The sequence below is a fragment of the Xenopus tropicalis genome, chromosome 8 (assembly GCF_000004195.4).
Source record: "Xenopus tropicalis strain Nigerian chromosome 8, UCB_Xtro_10.0, whole genome shotgun sequence".
Taxonomy (NCBI): domain Eukaryota; kingdom Metazoa; phylum Chordata; class Amphibia; order Anura; family Pipidae; genus Xenopus; species Xenopus tropicalis.
The window spans coordinates 144,272,955-144,292,849 of NC_030684.2; the positions used below are offsets into that span (position 1 = coordinate 144,272,955).

At 56.6% G+C, this 19,895-nt stretch overlaps 1 protein-coding gene across 4 annotated transcripts in view; it reads left to right on the forward strand.

Annotated features, from left to right (window-relative positions):
• Positions 1 to 17,783, forward strand: part of ints3 (integrator complex subunit 3) — a 37,156-nt gene extending 19,373 nt beyond the window's left edge. For 3 of the 4 annotated variants that reach the window (XM_031890903.1, XM_031890904.1, XM_031890902.1), the window contains 25 exons: positions 7 to 73; positions 1,227 to 1,371; positions 1,585 to 1,714; positions 2,483 to 2,580; positions 3,116 to 3,307; positions 3,388 to 3,475; positions 3,886 to 3,965; positions 6,323 to 6,414; positions 6,504 to 6,610; positions 6,761 to 6,892; positions 6,979 to 7,108; positions 7,206 to 7,260; positions 8,816 to 8,919; positions 9,153 to 9,197; positions 9,282 to 9,401; positions 10,729 to 10,882; positions 11,325 to 11,393; positions 11,474 to 11,549; positions 12,002 to 12,115; positions 12,211 to 12,259; positions 12,869 to 13,036; positions 15,461 to 15,588; positions 15,771 to 15,843; positions 16,985 to 17,138; positions 17,248 to 17,783. In XM_031890903.1, coding sequence (XP_031746763.1) covers positions 7 to 73; positions 1,227 to 1,371; positions 1,585 to 1,714; positions 2,483 to 2,580; positions 3,116 to 3,307; positions 3,388 to 3,475; positions 3,886 to 3,965; positions 6,323 to 6,414; positions 6,504 to 6,610; positions 6,761 to 6,892; positions 6,979 to 7,108; positions 7,206 to 7,260; positions 8,816 to 8,919; positions 9,153 to 9,197; positions 9,282 to 9,401; positions 10,729 to 10,882; positions 11,325 to 11,393; positions 11,474 to 11,549; positions 12,002 to 12,115; positions 12,211 to 12,259; positions 12,869 to 13,036; positions 15,461 to 15,588; positions 15,771 to 15,843; positions 16,985 to 17,138; positions 17,248 to 17,325 — 2,648 coding nt within the window. In that variant the 3' untranslated portion in view covers positions 17,326 to 17,783. The remainder of the gene's footprint in view (positions 1 to 6; positions 74 to 1,226; positions 1,372 to 1,584; positions 1,715 to 2,482; positions 2,581 to 3,115; positions 3,308 to 3,387; positions 3,476 to 3,885; positions 3,966 to 6,322; positions 6,415 to 6,503; positions 6,611 to 6,760; positions 6,893 to 6,978; positions 7,109 to 7,205; positions 7,261 to 8,815; positions 8,920 to 9,152; positions 9,198 to 9,281; positions 9,402 to 10,728; positions 10,883 to 11,324; positions 11,394 to 11,473; positions 11,550 to 12,001; positions 12,116 to 12,210; positions 12,260 to 12,868; positions 13,037 to 15,460; positions 15,589 to 15,770; positions 15,844 to 16,984; positions 17,139 to 17,247) is intronic. The other variant, XM_031890905.1, reaches the window with a different exon arrangement.
• Positions 17,784 to 19,895: the final 2,112 nt, after the last annotated feature.

Below are 19,895 nucleotides of genomic sequence, written 5' to 3' on the forward strand. Positions count from 1 at the left end.
ACCAAGGGGGCGATATATCCGCCAAGAATATCTGGTTGGCTGAGAACGTGCTGGATATTCTGATGGAGCAGAGGTAAGTGGCCGGCTGAGTGGCCAATCTCTTTGTCTTGTTATTTCCCACCTGGGGGGGGGAGCCTTCATCATACCCCTCCCCAGTGCAGCCAAGGTAAGTGCTCCGGGCCTTTCTATCACTTTATCTGTCAATTGTCAGCGCAGTATGCACTTAAGCTTTAAGCTCTGATTGGCTCAGCTGGATATATAGGGAGTTTATAGTATAAACATGTCTTTCAGGGGGAGTAGCTATACTGGGGTCATAAAAATGGAATTATGTTGGAAGGCTTTACTTTTACAAGAAGGGGTTGCTATGGGGGTGGCTGTGCCAATATCAGGGTTACTAGGAAGGGTTACTATGGGGGTAGCTGTACCAATATCAGGGTTACTAGGAAGGGTTACTATGGGGGTGGCTGTGCCAATTTCAGGGTTACTAGGAAGGGTTGCTATGGGGGTGGCTGTGTCAATATCAGGGTTATAAGGAAAGGTTGCTATGGGGGTGGCTGTACCAATATCAGGGTTATAAGGAAGGGTTGCTATGGGGGTGGCTGTGCCAATATCAGGGTTACTAGGAAGGGTTACTATGGGGGTGGCTGTACCAATATCAGGGTTACTAGGAAGGGTTACTATGGGGGTGGCTGTGCCAATATCAGGGTTACTAGGAAGGGTTGCTATGGGGGTGGCTGTGTCAATATCAGGGTTATAAGGAAAGGTTGCTATGGGGGTGGCTGTACCAATATCAGGGTTATAAGGAAGGGTTGCTATGGGGGTGGCTGTACCAATATCAGGGTTATAAGGAAGGGTTGCTATGGGGGTGGCTGTACCAATATCAGGGTTATAAGGAAGGGTTGCTATGGGGGTGGCTGTACCAATATCAGGGTTATAAGGAAGGGTTACTATGGGGGTGGCTGTACCAATATCCGGGTTATAAGGAATGGTTGCTATGGGGGTGGCTGTACCAATATCAGGGTTACTAGGAAGGGTTGCTATGGGGGTGGCTGTACCAATATCAGGGTTACTAGGAAGGGTTACTATGGGGGAGGCTGTACCAATATCAGGGTTCCTATGGGGGTGGCTGTACCAATATTAGGGTTGCTATGGGGGATGCTGTACCAATATCAGGGTTGCTATGGGGGTGGATATGCTTCCTTCAGTCTCGCTTTGTTGCAATGTAGGGAATGGGTGATGAAGAGCAGCATCCTGATAGCCATGTCGGTGTACACCTACCTGCGCCTTATTGTAGACCACCATGGGACCCCCCCGTTGCAGGCCCTGAGACAGAAAGAAGTGGAATTCTGCATGATGCTGCTGAGGGAGCGGGTAGGTCCTATAATACCCCAATGGGACTCCCTGTACCCACAATCCCTTGCTGCAGCCAGTTGTGCTGCCTGGGGCTGAGCATGGAAATAGCCCAGTTTGGCTTAGTGCTGAGTGTTTGGGGCTAATGGTGGGGAATCGTTCTGTTCCGACTCCCCAATCTCTAAGCCTCGTCCCCCCCCCCCCTTATCTCTTCTTTCTGCCTTCTGCTCCCAGTTTATGGACTGCTTCATGATTGGACGAGACCTGGTCCGACTCCTTCAGAACGTCGCCCGCATCCCCGAGTTTGACCTGCTCTGGAAGGACATGCTACATAACCCCCAGGCGCTGAACCCCCAATTCACAGGTACCCCCCCCCCACGTGTTAGCACCAGTGCTGGGGTGCTGAGATTCATTCCAGTCAGGGAACTGGGGTGCAGGGAGAGTGTCTCCCTGTGTTTGGGTGGGGTATCGGAACTCCATTACTCCTTCTGCCCCTGCTGGTGTGTATAGGGGGGATTAGCAGCCCGGGGGTCCCACCATTACTTCTTCTGCCCCCGCTGGTGTGTATAGGGGGGATTAGCAGCCTGGGGGTCCCAACATTACTCCTTCTGCCCCTGCTGGTGTGTATAGGGGGAATAGCAGCCCGGGGGTCCCAACATTACTCCTTCTGCCCCTGCTGGTGTGTATAGGGGGGAATAGCAGCCCGGGGGTCCCACCATTACTCCTTCTGCCCCCGCTGGTGTGTATAGGGGGGTGGTTAGCAGCCCGGGGGTCCCAGCCATTACATCGGCTTCTGCTTCACACCCAGTCTGGCTAAAAGGATTGTTCCACTGATTTGGGAGGGGGCGATGGGCAGAGAGGGTAAATGGGAATGTATACGCGGGTGAATAATGGGGAGATCAGGCAATCATGCTAATGGGGTCCCCCCCTGCACAGACGGGGGCTGCACCCAAGCTGAGGGGGGGCGGGAGGAAAAACCACTATTAATTCTCTTTATCCATCTGACACGGGAATCAATCCCACGTCTGCCAGAGAATGAATGGTGCAGCCCGAGGCGCCGCGCTTACTGCATTTATTAAAATTCAGTGAAAACGTCCCAAGAGCTTACACTCTATTGCTTTATTCCTTATAGGAATCCTGCAGCTCTTGCAGTCTCGTACCTCCCGCAAGTTCCTGGCGTGCCGTCTCACCCCCGATATGGAGACCAAACTGCTGTTCATGACCTCGCGGGTAGGTGCCAGGGGGCGGGCCTACAGGTGCCAGGGGGCGGGCCTACAGGTGCCAGGGTTGGGCCTAAAGGTGCCAAGGGTTGGGCCTAATGGTGCCAAGGGTTGGGCCTACAGATGCCAAGGGTTGGGCCTACAGATGCCAAGGGTTGGGCCTACAGATGCCAAGGGTTGGGCCTACAGATGCCAAGGGTTGGGCCTACAGATGCCAAGGGTTGGGCCTACAGATGCCATGGGTTGGGCCTAAAGGTGCCAAGGGTTGGGCCTAATGGTGCCAAGGGTTGGGCCTACAGATGCCAGGGGGCGGGCCTACAAGTGCCAGGGTTGGACCTAATGGTGCCAAGGGTTGGGCCTACAGGTGCCAGGGGGCGGGCCTACAGGTGCCAGGGGGCGGGCCTACAAGTGCCGGGGGCGGGCATACAGGTGCCAGGGGGCGGGCCTACAAGGCCCTGGGCAGAGTCCAGGATGGAAGTAGGGTGCTGGGGTGCTTGAGAGTGCAGACAGGTTTTTACCCGCAGTCTCTCCCCCCCCCCCCCCAGGTGCGGTTTGGGCAGCAGAAGAGATATCAGGACTGGTTCCAGCGCCAGTACCTCTCTACGCCCGACAGCCAGTCCTTGCGCTGCGACCTGATTCGCTATATCTGCGGGGTGGTGCATCCCTCCAATGAGGTGCTGAGTTCTGACATCCTGCCCCGCTGGGCCATCATTGGCTGGCTGCTGACCACTTGCACGGTGAGTATGGCCAATGCCTCCCGGCGCTGTGTGTGTGGGGGAGGAGCCGGGAAATCTGACCAATGCTTTCTGCCTTCCAGTCCAACGTGGCCGCCTCTAATGCCAAGCTGGCCCTGTTCTACGATTGGCTCTTCTTCAGCCCAGAGAAGGACAGCATTATGAATATCGGTAAGGTCTTCCTATTGGTTCCCGAGGGGCCCCACTTCCCTGGCTGTGTGAGGGTTAATAGCTCAGCACCACATACTCTGGTCGCCCTGGGCCGGGAACACACAACAGACTTTATCTCTGATCCAATCGTTCTGTCCTTCACCTCGGCCGCTGCCGCCTTTCTATTATCCCTGTGTTCCCTTCACCCCGGGGCTCTGCTTTGTTTCTGATGTGCGGCGGCGGCGGGGTGGGCTTGCTATACATGTACTCCTCCCCCGGGTTGCAAACACCAGAACTGGGGTATTTACCCCCTGTGATCCGGTGGTGTACCGCCCCCTGCGCAGATTCCCCTTCGTATCTTACTTTATTTGCAGTGCTCATGGGCAGTGGGAGGGGCTAGGCTCTTCTAATCTGTGGTTCCTCCCCTGCAGAGCCGGCCATTCTGGTCATGCATCACTCCATGAAGCCCCATCCGGCCATAACGGCGACCCTGCTGGACTTCATGTGCCGGGTAAGCGAATATAAGAACAATATAGCGTGGGAGGGGCCTAAGTGATTGGCAGTTATGTGAACGCAAAGGGGGGGGGGGCAGGTAATTCTAGCAGGTCAGTTGGGGTGATAGTGGTAACTGTGGGGTGTCAGTTCTTACCAGTGATGGACCTAAGAACTGTAGCTCTGCAGCGCCCTCTGGCGGCCATTACTCACAGCCTGGCTCAGCCATGTGGGCTACTGTGGGGCCGTGTACCCTGCTTGTGGGCTACCGTGGGGCCATGTTCCCTGCTTGTGGGCTACCGTGGGGCCATGTTCCCTGCTTGTGGGCTACCGTGGGGCCATGTACCCTGCTTGTGGGCTACCGTGGGGCCATGTTCCCTGCTTGTGGGCTACCGTGGGGCCATGTTCCCTGCTTGTGGGCTACCGTGGGGCCATGTTCCCTGCTTGTGGGCTACCGTGGGGCCATGTTCCCTGCTTGTGGGCTACCGTGGGGCCATGTACCCTGCTTGTGGGCTACCGTGGGGCCATGTTCCCTGCTTGTGGGCTACCGTGGGGCCATGTACCCTGCTTGTGGGCTACTGTGGGGCCATGTACCCTGCTTGTGGGCTACCATGGGGCCATGTACCCTGCTTGTGGGCTACCGTGGGGCCATGTACCCTGCTTGTGGGCTACCATGGGGCCATGTACCCTGCTTGTGGGCTACCGTGGGGCCATGTTCCCTGCTTGTGGGAATGCAGAATGCAATAATGAAGGGTGAAGCACATAAACTCCCTATAACGTGTACTAGATTGTGAGCTCTTTGGGACAGCACATCTGATAAGCTATACATGCAGCTACATGCACCCCCAGGCCACAGACCCCGCCCAGTGCCACCTGCTGTGCCAAGAGGCAGATGGATCCCCCCCCCCGTACCCCCTGGGAGGCTGAGCTATGCAAAGCATCTCTCCAAGTTTGGAATTTAGGTTTCTGGCCGTTCCCCCCTGGGACCCCCGTCTTCTGCCGCTCTCCCCTGTTCTTGTTATTGTTCTGGATACAATTCTAACCTCCCAAAACATTCCTGTCGTTGTCCCATGACTGTCTGCAGACTGCAACGAGCCCCATGCTGTCCTGCGGCCAGGAAGCCCCCCCCCACATGCGCCCCGTGCTATTAATATACATCGGCCCTCGCCAGGATATGCTTAGTGTGTGGCACAAAGAGCTGGAAATACTCCCTACCCGTCATCCCTGCCCATTATCCCTACCCATCCTCCCTGCCCATCATCCCTACCATTTATCCCTGCCCATCCTCCCTACCATGTATCCCTGCCCGTCATCCCTCCCTGCCCGTCATCCCTACCCATCCTCCCTGCCCATCATCCCTACCATTTATCCCTGCCCATCCTCCCTACCATTTATCCCTGCCCGTCATCCCTCCCTGCCCGTCCTCCCTGCCCATCATCCCTACCATTTATCCCTGCCCATCCTCCCTGCCCGTCATCCCTGCCCGTCATCCCTGCCCATTATCCCTACCATTTATCCCTGCCCGTCATCCCTCCCTGCCCGTCATCCCTCCCTGCCCGTCATCCCATCCCTGCCCGTCATCCCTCCCTGCCCGTCATCCCTCCCTGCCCGTCATCCCTCCCTGCCCGTCATCCCCTCCCTGCCCGTCATCCCCTCCCTGCCCGTCATCCCCTCCCTGCCCGTCATCCCCTCCCTGCCCGTCATCCCTCCCTGCCCGTCATCCCCTCCCTGCCCGTCATCCCTGCCCGTCATCCCTCCCTGCCCGTCATCCCTCCCTGCCCGTCATCCCTCCCTGCCCGTCATCCCTCCCTGCCCGTCATCCCTCCCTGCCCGTCATCCCTCCCTGCCCGTCATCCCTCCCTGCCCGTCATCCCCTCCCTGCCCGTCATCCCCTCCCTGCCCGTCATCCCCTCCCTGCCCGTCATCCCCTCCCTGCCCGTCATCCCCTCCCTGCCCGTCATCCCCTCCTTGCCCGTCATCCCTGCCCGTCATCCCTGCCCGTCATCCCTGCCCGTCATCCCTGCCCGTCATCCCTGCCCGTCATCCCTGCCCGTTATCCATACCCATAATCCCTACCCATCATTCATCCCTGCCCGTCATCCCTGCCCATTATCTATACCCATTATCTATACCCATAATCCCTACCCATCATTCATCCCTGCCCATCATCCGTGCCCATTATCTATACCCATTATCCATACCCATAATCCCTACCCATCATTCATCCCTGCCCGTCATCCCTGCCCATTATCTATACCCATAATCCCTACCCATCATTCATCCCTGCCCATCATCCCTGCCCATTATCTATACCCATAATCCCTACCCATGCCCGTGTACCCGTGCCAAGCTGACAGGGATGTTTGTTTGTGGCAGATTATCCCCAACTTCTACCCAACCCTGGAAGGGAACGTCAGACAAGGGGTGTTTAGCTCCCTGACCCACATCATGGAGAAGCGGGTGCTTGCGTGAGTATAAGGCCTATGGGTACCATAGTTGGTATTGGGGGGGGCAGGGGCAGCACCCCCTATAACCCCCCTGGTTTTTCTCTCCTCAGGCACTTGGCACCCCTCTTCCATAACCCCAAACTGGACAAGGAGTTGCGCTCCATGCTCCGAGAGAAATTCCCAGAATTCTGCGCTCTCCCATCTCCGGCTTCAGAAAGTAAGGGCTCGACGTGAGTATGTGCCACGCCCCCTCTCCTTGCCCCGCCTTTCTTCCCCACGTCTGTCCCATTCCCACTTCTCGCCCCACCCGTCGCGCACATAACGGGGGGCTTCTTCGTGACCCTCTGGTTTTTATACTTTGCTGCAGTCAAAACAGAGGAGCCGACCTCCATGGAAATGGAAAACAACATGGCGGATAAGGAGGACAGTTGCTATGACAACGCCGAAGCTGCGTTCAGCGATGATGACGAGGAAGTAAATAACAAAACTAACGAAACCGGTGAGTTGACGTCGAAGCCCCTTCAGTTCCTGTATGTCCCCCTGTGCCTTGGGACCCCCCAAATCTTACTGGATTCCCCACCCCAGGAAAGAAGAGGGAGTTCCGCTTCCACCCAATCAAGGAGCCAATCATCGAGGAGCCGGTGGACATCTCGCCGTACGTGGATCAGCTGGACGAGCAGCTCAAGGACAAGGTGGTGGCTCTGCAGAAGGAGAGGTTGGTACTTATGGGAGGGAATTACCCCCGGGGGGCGGGGCATGGTGTAGCGGCTGCACTATGGCTGCCCGTGACTCACGCGCGTTCTTCTGTTTAGCGACATGGAGGCTCAGTGTGAAATCATGCAGGAGATCGTGGAGCAGATCCTCGAGGTGGGTATCAAAATTGTCTTTATTCCCATCTCCTACACTGACCTACTACTCCGAGCCCAGGCTTCCCATCTCCTACACCGACCTACTACTCCGAGCCCAGGCTTCCCATCTCCTACACCGACCTACTACTCGAGCCCAGGCTTCCCATCTCGTACACCGACCTACTACTCCGAGCCCAGGCTTCCCATCTCCTACACCGACCTACTACTCCGAGCCCAGGCTTTCCATCTCCTACACTGACCTACTACTCCGAGCCCAGGCTTCCCATCTCCTACACTGACCTACTACTCCCAGCCCAGGCTTCCCATCTCCTACACCGACCTACTACTCCGAGCCCAGGCTTTCCATCTCCTACACTGACCTACTACTCCGAGCCCAGGCTTTCCATCTCCTACACTGACCTACTACTCCGAGCCCAGGCTTCCCATCTCCTACACTGACCTACTACTCCGAGCCCAAGCTTCCCATCTCCTACACTGACCTACTACTCCGAGCCCAGGCTTTCCATCTCCTACACTGACCTACTACTCCGAGCCCAGGCTTCCCATCTCCTACACTGACTTACTACTCCGAGCCCAAGCTTCCCATCTCCTACACCGACCTACTACTCCGAGCCCAGGCTTTCCATCTCCTACACTGACCTACTACTCCGAGCCCAAGCTTCCCATCTCCTACACTGACCTACTACTCCGAGCCCAGGCTTTCCATCTCCTACACTGACCTACTACTCCGAGCCCAGGCTTCCCATCTCCTACACTGACCTACTACTCCGAGCCCAGGCTTCCCATCTCCTACACTGACCTACTACTCCCAGCCCAGGCTTTCCATCTCCTACACTGACCTACTACTCCCAGCCCAGGCTTTCCATCTCCTACACTGACCTACTACTCCGAGCCCAGGCTTTCCATCTCCTACACTGACCTACTACTCCGAGCCCAGGCTTCCCATCTCCTACACTGACCTACTACTCCCAGCCCAGGCTTCCCATCTCCTACACTGAGTACTCCGAGCCCAGGCTTTCCATCCCCTACTACTCCGAGCCCAGGCTTTCCATCTCCTACTACTCCGAGCCCAGGCTTCCCATCTCCTACACTGAGTACTCCGAGCCCAGGCTTTCCATCTCCTACTACTCCGAGCCCAGGCTTTCCATCTCCTACTACTCCGAGCCCAGGCTTTCCATCTCCTACTACTCCTAGCCCAGGCTTCCCATCTCCTACACTGAGTACTCCGAGCCCAGGCTTTCCATCTCCTACTACTCCGAGCCCAGGCTTTCCATCTCCTACTACTCCGAGCCCAGGCTTTCCATCTCCTACTACTCCGAGCCAAGGCTTCCCATCTCCTACACTGAGTACTCCGAGCGGGGGGCTCTAACAGTGTGATACAAAGATACTACTCTGAGTTGCCTTACTATAATACACAGAGCCAATGGCTTTCATACTACTATGCTCTGAGATACACGGTCTCTGTGCACCTCCCCTTGTCTCTCTCTCTGTCTGTCTCTTATTAACTCGCTGCTCTCTCTCCCTCCCTGCCCCCCCCCCCCCCCCCCCCGCAGGACGACTTTGATACGGAGCAGTCCGCGGTGGTTGCTTCCTGCCTCCAGGAGCTATTTAAGGCCCATTTCCGAGGGGAAGTTCTTCCGGAGGAGATCACAGAGGAGTAAGTTGTCCCTTTATTTGCCCCCCTGTCTCCTTTGCTCGTACTAAGCCGCTGCCCCTCCCACACCGCTGACACTAATACATTGTGTAGTGACACTTCCTGTGTGTATTATTAGTATTTAATATATAGCATTGTGTCGGCACTCCCCCTGCTGGTGCTCAGGGGTATTGCCCTCCTACGCGGCACACTAAGCCTGTAGCATTAAGGTTATTTGCTCTGTTCCACCCAATCAGGTCTCTGGAGGAGTCTGTGGGAAAGCCCCTCTACCTCATATTCAGGTATGTTTTTATTGGCCTATTTGTGTGAGCCTTTGACTTCCTGCTCATTCGGACTCCGCGCATAACCGAACCGTGTTCCTGCAGGAACCTGATCCAGATGCAGGAGGATAACAGCGGCTTTTCTATCCTGCTCGACCTGCTGTCGGAGCTCTACCAGAGGCAGCCCAAGATTGGCTACCACCTGCTGTACTACCTGAAGGCCAGGTGAGGGCACTATACACCTGAGGTGTGGGTTCTACCTGCTGTACTACCTGAAGGCCAGGTGAGGGCACTATACACCTGAGGTGTGGGTTCTACCCGCTGTACTACCTGAAGGCCAGGTGAGGGCACTATACACCTGAGGTGTGGGTTCTACCCGCTGTACTACCTGAAGGCCAGGTGAGGGCACTATACACCTGAGGTGTGGGTTCTACCCGCTGTAATACCTGAAGGCCAGGTGAGGGCACTATACACCTGAGGTGTGGCTTCTACCCGCTGTACTACCTGAAGGCCAGGTGAGGGCACTATACACCTGAGGTGTGGGTTCTACCCGCTGTACTACCTGAAGGCCAGGTGAGGGCACTATACACCTGAGGTGTGGGTTCTACCTGCTGTACTACCTGAAGGCCAGGTGAGGGCACTATACACCTGAGGTGTGGGTTCTACCCGCTGTAATACCTGAAGGCCAGGTGAGGGCACTATACACCTGAGGTGTAGGTTCTACCCGCTGTACTACCTGAAGGCCAGGTGAGGGCACTATACACCTGAGGTGTAGGTTCTACCCGCTGTACTACCTGAAGGCCAGGTGAGGGCACTATACACCTGAGGTGTAGGTTCTACCCGCTGTACTACCTGAAGGCCAGGTGAGGGCACTATACACCTGAGGTGTGGGTTCTACCCGCTGTAATACCTGAAGGCCAGGTGAGATGCAGGGTATCCAGGGCAGTGTGCCAGGTGTCCCCCCTGATGTCTATTTCTGCCCCCCCGGGGGGCGCTGCAGAGACAGTTAATCCCCATTAGTAATGTGCTTGTCCTGTTTCTCCGTCCGGCCAGTAATTAGCGCTAATTGATTCTCAGATCCTGCCTTTCCCCTTCCTGTGGCGCAGTGAGGCTCTCTGCCAAATACCCAGCCTTGTACTTAACCCATTGTAACCCCGGTGCCCCCAGCTCTTCTCATTGCCCCAACCCACCCTCCCACAATGCACTTACCCCCCCACATACACACCTGCCCCTCACCCTTTCTTTTCCTGGCTGCTGCTTCCTATCCATGCACCGTTTGCCCTCCCGTTCCCTTACCGTTTGCCCTCCCGTTCCCTTACCGTTTGCCCTCCCGTTCCCTTACCGTTTGCCCTCCCGTTCCCTTACCGTTTGCCCTCCCGTTCCCTTACCGTTTGCCCTCCCGTTCCCTTACCGTTTGCCCTCCCGTTCCCTTACCGTTTGCCCTCCCCGTTTGCCCTCCCGTTCCCTTACCGTTTGCCCTCCCGTTCCCTTACCGTTTGCCCTCCCGTTCCCTCACCGTTTGCCCCCCTGACTTGTTGCTTGCCCCTTACAGTAAGGCCGCATCGGGGAAGATGAACCTGTACGAATCGTTTGCTCAGGCCACGCAGCTCGGGGATCTACACACCTGCCTGATGATGGACATGAAGGCCTGCCAGGAGGATGATGTGCGGCTGCTCTGCTACCTGACCCCCTCCATCTACAGTGAGGTGAGCCCCCCAGCCTTTATATAGGGGTCCCTATGCCCGCATGGCTTCACCCCCTGCCTTTATATAGGGGTCCCTATGCCTGCATGGCTCCACCCCCTGCCTTTATATAGGGGTCCCTATGGCTCCGCCCACCAGCCTTTATATAGGGGTCCCTATGACTCCGCCCCCTGCCTTTATATGGGGGTCCCTGTGGCTGCATGGCTCCGCCCCCCAGCCTTTATATGGGGTACCTGTGGCTGCATGGCTCCGCCCCCCAGCCTTTATATAGGGGTCCCTATGGCTGCATGGCTCCGCCCCCTGCCTTTATATGGGGGTCCCTATGCCTGCATGGCTCCGCCCCCTGTCTTTCTATAGGGGTCCCTATGGCTCCGCCCACCAGCCTTTATATAGGGGTCACTATGGCTGCATGACTCCGCCCCCCCTGACACCCCTTTTCTTACAGTTCCCAGATGAGACGCTGCGGAGCGGGGAGCTGCTCAATATGATTGTGGCTGTGATAGACTCCGCACAGGTAGGCAAGCTTAGATTGTAAGCTCTGTGGGTGGGCACTGCCCCCTGTTGCAGCCACTCACGTGCCCTTTATCTGTGCAGCTGCAGGAGCTGGTGTGCCACGTCATGATGGGAAACCTGGTGATGTTCCGCAAGGATTCTGTGCTGAATATTCTGAGTGAGTAGCCAATGGGGTGCCGGGGTTCCCTTCCTAACGCCCCTACTATTGGCTGCAGCAGGGGGAAGCACATGTTGTTGCACTCATCACTTCCTGTTCTGCTTTGAGCAACTGTGCAACTGTGTGCTTCCTCCCGCTGGTCAGATACAGAGGTGCCTGATTGGCACAGTGAGTAGTGCCCCCCCTGCCAGTCCTTCCTGTGCCCCCCACGAGTCCTTCCTGTGCCCCCCCACGAGTCCTTCCTGTGCCCCCCCCACGAGTCCTTCCTGTGCCCCCCCCACGAGTCCTTCCTGTGCCCCCCCCACGAGTCCTTCCTGTGCCCCCCCACGAGTCCTTCCTGTGCCCCCCCCACGAGTCCTTCCTGTGCCCCCCCCACGAGTCCTTCCTGTGCCCCCCCCACGAGTCCTTCCTGTGCCCCCCACCAGTCTCACCTGTGCCCGTTGCCCCCCCAGTTCAGAGCCTGGATTGGGAGACATTTGAGCAGTACTGCACGTGGCAGCTGTTCCTGGCGCACAACATCCCCCTGGAGACCATCATCCCCATCCTGCAGCACCTCAAGTACAAAGGTGGGTACCAGTATGGCGCCAATGCCCCCCCCGGGGCGCCCCCACTATTGCTTAATTGTGTGCTAATTACCCCCTGTGTTGCCCTCTCCTTACAGAACACCCCGAGGCTCTTTCCTGCCTACTCCTGCAGCTGCGCCGTGAGAAGTAAGTGCCCCAAACTCTGTGCCAGCGGGGCAACAATGGGGGGAATGTAGTAGTAGTGGTGGGGGTACGGGGTGGGCTCTGGGGGTAGGAGGGGGTACTGAGTGGACTTTGGGGGTAGGAGGGGGTGCGGGTGGGCTCTGGGAGTAGGAGGGGGAGCGGGGTGGGCGATGGGGGTAGGCGGAGGTACTGGGTGGGCGATGGGGGTAGGAGGGGGTACTGGGTGGGCGATGGGGGTAGGAGGGGGTACTGGGTGGGCGATGGGGGTAGGAGGGGGTACTGGGTGGGCGATGGGGGTAGGAGGGGGTACTGGGTGGGCGATGGGGGCGCGGGGTGGGCGATGGGGGTAGGAGGGGGGCGCGGGGTGGGCGATGGGGGTAGGAGGGGGGCGTGGGGTAAGCGATGGGGGTAGGAGGGGGGTACAGGGTGGGCGATGGGGGTAGGAGGGGGGTACAGGGTGGGCGATGGGGGTAGGAGGGGGGCCCTGCCCTGCGGGGTGAGGTTCTGCTGCTGTGGGCCCATTCGGGTTCAGCTGGCTAACAGGTGGGCCGGGTATACAATCTCTAGTTGCCCCCCACGTTGCCCCAGCCTGTAACCCTGTGCCCCCCCCAGGCCCAGTGAAGAGATGGTGAAGATGGTACTGAGCCGGCCGTGCCACCCCGAGGACCAGTTCACTACCAGTATCCTGCGCCACTGGGGCCTCAAGTACGACGACCACTTGGCCGAGAACATCAAGTCTCTGCTCATCAAGAACAACAGCCTCCCCCGCAAGCGCCAGAGGTACCGGGGGGCCCACCCTCTGCCCCGGCAACTGCCCCCACCCCAATAACTTACTACCCCGGCAACTGCCCCCAGCCCTGCTAACTTACTGCCCCCAGCCCTGCTAACTTACTGCCCCCAGCCCTGCTAACTTACTGCCCCCAGCCCTGCTAACTTACTGCCCCCAGCCCTGCTAACTTACTGCCCCCAGCCCTGCTAACTTACTGCCCCCAGCCCTGCTAACTTACTGCCCCCAGCCCTGCTAACTTACTGCCCCCAGCCCTGCTAACTTACTGCCCCCAGCCCTGCTAACTTACTGCCCCAGCCCTGCTAACTTACTGCCCCAGCCCTGCTAACTTACTGCCCCCAGCCCTGCTAACTTACTGCCCCCAGCCCTGCTAACTTACTGCCCCCAGCCCTGCTAACTTACTGCCCCAGCCCTGCTAACTTACTGCCCCCAGCCCTGCTCACTCACTGCCCCCACATCTTCTCTATCTGCCCCAGCCCTGCTCACTCACTGCCCCCACATCTTCTCTATCTGCCCCAGCCCTGCTCACTCACTGCCCCCACATCTTCTCTATCTGCCCCAGCCCTGCTCACTCACTGCAGCCCCAGGTACAGAGAGTAAATGAGCAGCAGATATATATACAGTGGAGGAAATAATGATTTGACCCCTCACTGATTTTGTAAGTTTGTCCAATGACAAAGAAATGAAAAGTCTCAGAACAGTATCATTTCAATGGTAGGTTTAACAGTGGCAGATAGCACATCAAAAGGAAAATGGAAAAAATAACTTGAAATAAAAGATAGCAACTGATTTGCATTTCATTGAGTGAAATAAGTTTTTGAACCCCTACCAACCATTAAGAGTTCTGGCTCCCACAGAGTGGTTAGACACTTCTACTCAATTAGTCAACCTCATTAAGGCACCTGTCTTAACTAGTCACCTGTATAAAAGACACCTGTCCACAGAATCAATCAATCAAGCAGACTCCAAACTCTCCAACATGGGAAAGACCAAAGAGCTGTCCAAGGATGTCAGAGACAAAATTGTAGCCCTGCACAAGGCTGGAATGGGCTACAAAACCATTAGCAAGAAGCTGGGAGAGAAGGTGACAACTGTTGGTGCGATTGTTGGAAAATGGAAGGAGCACAAAATGACCATCAATCGACCTCGCTCTGGGGCTCCACGCAAGATCTCACCTCGTGGGGTGTCAATGATTCTGAGAAAGGTGAAAAAGCATCCTAGAACTACACGGGAGGAGTTAGTTACTGACCTCAAATTAGCAGGGACCACAGTCACCAAGAAAACCATTGGAAACACATTACACCGCAATGGATTAAAATCCTGCAGGGCTCGCAAGGTCCCCCTGCTCAAGAAGGCACATGTGCAGGCCTGAAGTTTGCCAATGAACACCTGAATGATTCTGTGAGTGACTGGGAGAAGGTGCTGTGGTCTGATGAGACCAAAATAGAGCTCTTTGGCATTAACTCAACTCGCTGTGTTTGGAGGAAGAAAAATGCTGCCTATGACCCCCAAAACACCGTCCCCACCGTCAAGCATGGAGGTGGAAACATTTTGCTTTGGGGGTGTTTTTCTGCTAAGGGCACAGGACAACTTATTCGCATTAACGGGAAAATGGACGGAGCCATGTATCGTGAAATCCTGAACGACAACCTCCTTCCCTCTGCCAGGAAACTGAAAATGGGTGGTGGATGGGTGTTCCAGCACGACAATGACCCAAAACATACAGCAAAGGCAACAAAGGAGTGGCTCAAGAAGAAGCACATTAAGGTCATGGAGTGGCCTAGTCAGTCTCCGGACCTTAATCCAATAGAAAACCTATGGAGGGAGCTCAAGCTCAGAGTTGCACAGAGACAGAAACCTTAGGGATTTAGAGATGATCTGCAAAGAGGAGTGGGACCAACATTCCTCCTAAAATGTGCGCAAACTTGCTCATCAATTACAAGAAACGTTTGGCCTCTGTGCTTGCAAACAAGGGCTTTTCCACTAAGTATTAAGTCTTTTTTTGTTAGAGGGTTCAAAAACTTATTTCACTCAATGAAATGCAAATCAGTTGCTATCTTTTATTTCAAGTTCTTTTTTCCATTTTCCTTTTGATGTGCTATCTGCCACTGTTACACCTACCATTGAAATGATACTGTTCTGAGACTTTTCATTTCTTTGTCATTGGACAAACTTACAAAATCAGTGAGGGGTCAAATAATTATTTCCTCCACTGTATATATACACTAACACTATGGGCTCTATTGCTCATTGGTAGAGAAGCAGCGCCCCCGTGTGGGGAACGTGTGTAACTGCTGTATAATGAGTTACATTGGAACCATTTATTCTCCCTTCTGTCTGTGCCGGTTGCAGTTGGTCAGTTGTGGCCCCGGGGCCCATTTGCACTCGCTCACCTGTTTTTGCCCCCTGTTGCGCAGCCTCAGGAGTTCCAGCAGCAAATTGGCCCAACTGACTCTGGAGCAGATCCTGGAACATCTGGACGGTCTGCGGCTCAACCTGTCCAACACCAAACAGAACTGTGAGTACCGAGGGGCCCACCTAGCAGGTAACTATCTTCTGTATTAGCCCGAAATAAGCCACTCCCCCTACGCCTCCCCCCCCCCCCCCCCCCCCTCTGTGCAGCCTTCCTACCTGGGGAGCAGGGATTTCCCATGACTGCCCAATTCCCTGGGGGGTCCCATCCTGCTGCCCCCCGGCCGCCTCCCTCTCACCGATCTTTTCTTCTAGTTTTCAGCCAAACGCCGATCCTACAGGCCCTCCAGCACGTGCAGGCCAGCTGTGACGAGGCCCACAAGATGAAGTAAGTGCTGGGGAACCCCCGACCCCTTCCTATGCTGATGGTGAGATCCCCTTTCCTCCCTACCCAATGTATCACTCATTCCCCCTCTCTTGGTAGGGAACCCCATAACCTGACTGCCCTTACAGTAAGGAACCCCTTCCTATGCTGATGGTGAGATCCCCTTTCCTCCCCCCCCCCAATGTATCACTCATTCCCCCTCTCTTGGTAGGGAACCCCATAACCTGACTGCCCTTACAGTAAGGAACCCCTTCCTATGCTGATGGTGAGATCTCCTTTCCTCCCCACCCCCAATGTATCACTCATTCCCCCTCTCTTGGTAGGGAACCCCATAACCTGACTGCCCTTACAGTAAGGAACCCCTTCCTATGCTGATGGTGAGATCTCCTTTCCTCCCCACCCCCAATGTATCACTCATTCCCCCTCTCTGGGTAGGGAATCCCATAACCTGACTGCCCTTACAGTAAGGAACCCCTTCCTATGCTGATGGTGAGATCCCCTTTCCTCCCCACCCCCAATGAATCACTCATTCCTCCTCTCTGGGTAGGGAATCCCATAACCTGACTGCCCTTACAGTAAGGAACCCCTTCCTATGCTGATGGTGAGATCCCCTTTCCCCCCCACCCCCAATGTATCACTCATTCCCCCTCTCTCTTGGTAGGGAATCCCATAACCTGACTGCCCTTACAGTAAGGAACCCCTTCCTATGCTGATGGTGAGATCCCCTTTCCTCCCCACCCCCAATGAATCACTCATTCCCCCTCTCTTGGTAGGGAACCCCATAACCTGACTGCCCTTACAGTAAGGAACCCCTTCCTATGCTGATGGTGAGATCCCCTTTCCTCCCCACCCCCCAATGTATCACTCATTCCCCCTCTCTTGGTAGGGAACCCCATAACCTGACTGCCCTTACAGTAAGGAACCCCTTCCTATACTGATGGTGAGATCCCCTTTCCTCCCCACCCCCAATGTATCACTCATTCCCCCTCTCTTGGTAGGGAACCCCATAACCTGACTGCCCTTACAGTAAAGAACAGAAGTGTAAGAGCCAAGTTGCCCCCCCCCCTGGGGCACGTAGCCATCAGTGCCACATTAATAGAGGGTATTAGGCAGACCTACCACTTATGGGGCATTTTCTCCTCAGGTTCAGTGACCTATTTGCCCTGGCAGAAGAGTATGAGGACTCTACAAAGCCCCCAAAGAGCCGGCGGAAAGGCCCAATGACAAGCCCCCGCAGCAGGAAAAACACAGCCCAGCCCCTCAACACAGAGGAGGAGTCGGCTTCCAGCAGCGCGTCGGTAAGTGGCGCCAAACCTACCAGCAGGGGGCACTGACTGGCAGACACTGGGGGGTAGGTACCTACTGTTCATACCTAATGGGTCTCTCTATCTCCCCCCCCCCCCGCAGGAAGAGGAGGACACAAAGCCAAAGCCAACGAAGAGGAAGCGCAAAGGATCCTCCGCTGTGGGGTCCGACAGCGACTGACCAATCGCAAGGCCTGTGTGTTGCACCAATGGGACTGCACCGTAAGACTGAGCAAGAATGGGGGCCCCACTGGGCCGGCAGCCATCTTGTGCGTCTCGTGCCATGAACCTGGGGGAGTTGGACCATCGCCTGGGAGCCATGTTGCCACTTTCAGGCACGGAGAAAGGATTTTTGGCCACTAGCCGTGCCCTCCCTGTATGTGGGGTACCGACTAGCCGGGGACACAGCCCCCCCCCCCCCCATTCCTACCCAACCTGGGGGGGGCGGGGAGAGTAAAAAGACCCTACGCAGACATTAAAGGTTCCTATTTTCGTACAGGATTGTAAATAAGTTCCTCGTGGGCGGGACTTGCCGCGTTCCGCTCCTGCAATGATGGGTTTGGTTTTTTTTTTTTTTTTAAAAAGAAAGAAATATTTTAAAACACAATAAAACTTTTGACTGATTGGTCGCTGTTCTGAGCCGCACCCCCCTGTCCTTCGGGGCGCGCGGGGGGGGGGGGGGGGGCTGGGAAGATTGGGGGGGGGACAAATCCTCCAATCACATTAATGCTTCCGTTCCTTTTGTACTGGGGGGGTTAGGGGGGTGTTGTGTTGACCCCTCCCCCCTATCAGGGACCCCCCCCGGGTCGCCATTAATGGCAAAGTGACAGTTGTGAGTGATTAGCGAGAGGCCTTTATGCTCCCCAGGGAGCTCATTAATACTAATTGCCTGTTTATGTTAATGAGGGAGGGGCGGGGAAGCTTCATGCTAATGACTCCTGCTCATTTGCATCTTTATTTGCTCGTTAATCTGCTACTTTGTTATGTGGCCAAATCTGTATGAGACCGTTAAACAAACGCATGGGGTCTGTGATGATAGGGGGGGGTAAGTGCCCAGCTGGTACTGTAAGTGCCCCCCTGTCACAGGCATTGGCACGATGGGATAAATATGCCCCCCCAAATGAGTAATACCGGGGGGCTGGCACTGATTGGGCTACTGGGCAGCTGTGACTAGGGGAAGCCGCAGTTGTGGTGCCCATGGGTGGGACTGGGGGGCCCCGTGCAGGTCGGAGCCTAATGAGTGTCAATGAGTTCTGTGCCGGCGCTGATTGGCTCCTTTCCCTGAGGGGCTAATGGCCAGGGCCCCAGAGATACTGATGGGCCTCTATGTACTGGAGAACTTACCCCACGCGTGTTCCTGGGGGTCCGAAGGTTCTGCTTGGACAATAAGCTCAGGAACATGGGCGAGAGCTCTGTACTGATAGGGAACTGGGCCGGGGGCTCTGCTTGGTAGGGTAATGGGGTGAGAGCTCTGTGCTGCTGGGATATGGGGGGGGTGAGAGCTCTGTGCTGCTGGGATATTGGGGGGGTGAAAGCTCCGTGCTGCTGGGATATGGGGGGGGGGGGGTGAGGAGAGCTCTGTGCTGCTGGGATATGGGGGGGGGGGGGGTGAGAGCTCTGTGCTGCTGGGATATGGGGGGGGGGGGGAGAGCTCTGTGCTGCTGGGATATGGGGGGGGGAGAGCTCTGTGCTGCTGGGATATGGGGGGGGGGGGAGAGCTCTGTGCTGCTGGGATATGGGGGGGGAGAGCTCTGCTGCTGGGATATGGGGGGGGGTGAGAGCTCTGTGCTGCTGGGATATGGGGGGGGGGGAGAGCTCTGCTGCTGGGATATGGGGGGGGTGAGAGCTCTGTGCTGCTGGGATATGGGGGGGGGTGAGGAGAGCTCTGTGCTGCTGGGATATGGGGGGGGGGTGAGGAGAGCTCTGTGCTGCTGGGATATGGGGGGGGTGAGGAGAGCTCTGTGCTGCTGGGATATGGGGGGGGGTGAGGAGAGCTCTGTGCTGCTGGGATATGGGGGGGGGGAGGAGAGCTCTGTGCTGCTGGGATATGGGGGGGGGTGAGGAGAGCTCTGTGCTGCTGGGATATGGGGGGGGGGTGAGGAGAGCTCTGTGCTGCTGGGATATGGGGGGGGGGTGAGGAGAGCTCTGTGCTGCTGGGATATGGGGGGGGGGGGTGAGGAGAGCTCTGTGCTGCTGGGATATGGGGGGGGGGAGGAGAGCTCTGTGCTGCTGGGATATGGGGGGGGGAGGAGAGCTCTGTGCTGCTGGGATATGGGGGGGGAGAGGAGAGCTCTGTGCTGCTGGGATATGGGGGGTGAGGAGAGCTCTGTGCTGCTGGGATATGGGGGGTGAGGAGAGCTCTGTGCTGATTGGATATGGGGGGGGCTGAGGACAGTTCGGTGCTGCTGGGATATAGGGGGTGAGGAGAGAGCTCTGTGCTGCTGGGATATGGGGGGGGTGAGGAGAGCTCGGTGCTGCTGGGATATGGGGGGGTGAGGAGAGCTCGGTGCTGCTGGGATATGGGGGGGTGAGGAGAGCTCTGTGCTGCTGGGATATGGGGGGGGGGGGTGAGGAGAGCTCTGTGCTGCTGGGATATGGGGGGGGGTGAGGAGAGCTCTGTGCTGCTGGGATATGGGGGGGGGGTGAGGAGAGCTCTGTGCTGATTGGATATGGGGGGGGGTGAGGAGAGCTCTGTGCTGATTGGATATGGGGGGGGGGTGAGGAGAGCTCTGTGCTGCTGGGATATGGGGG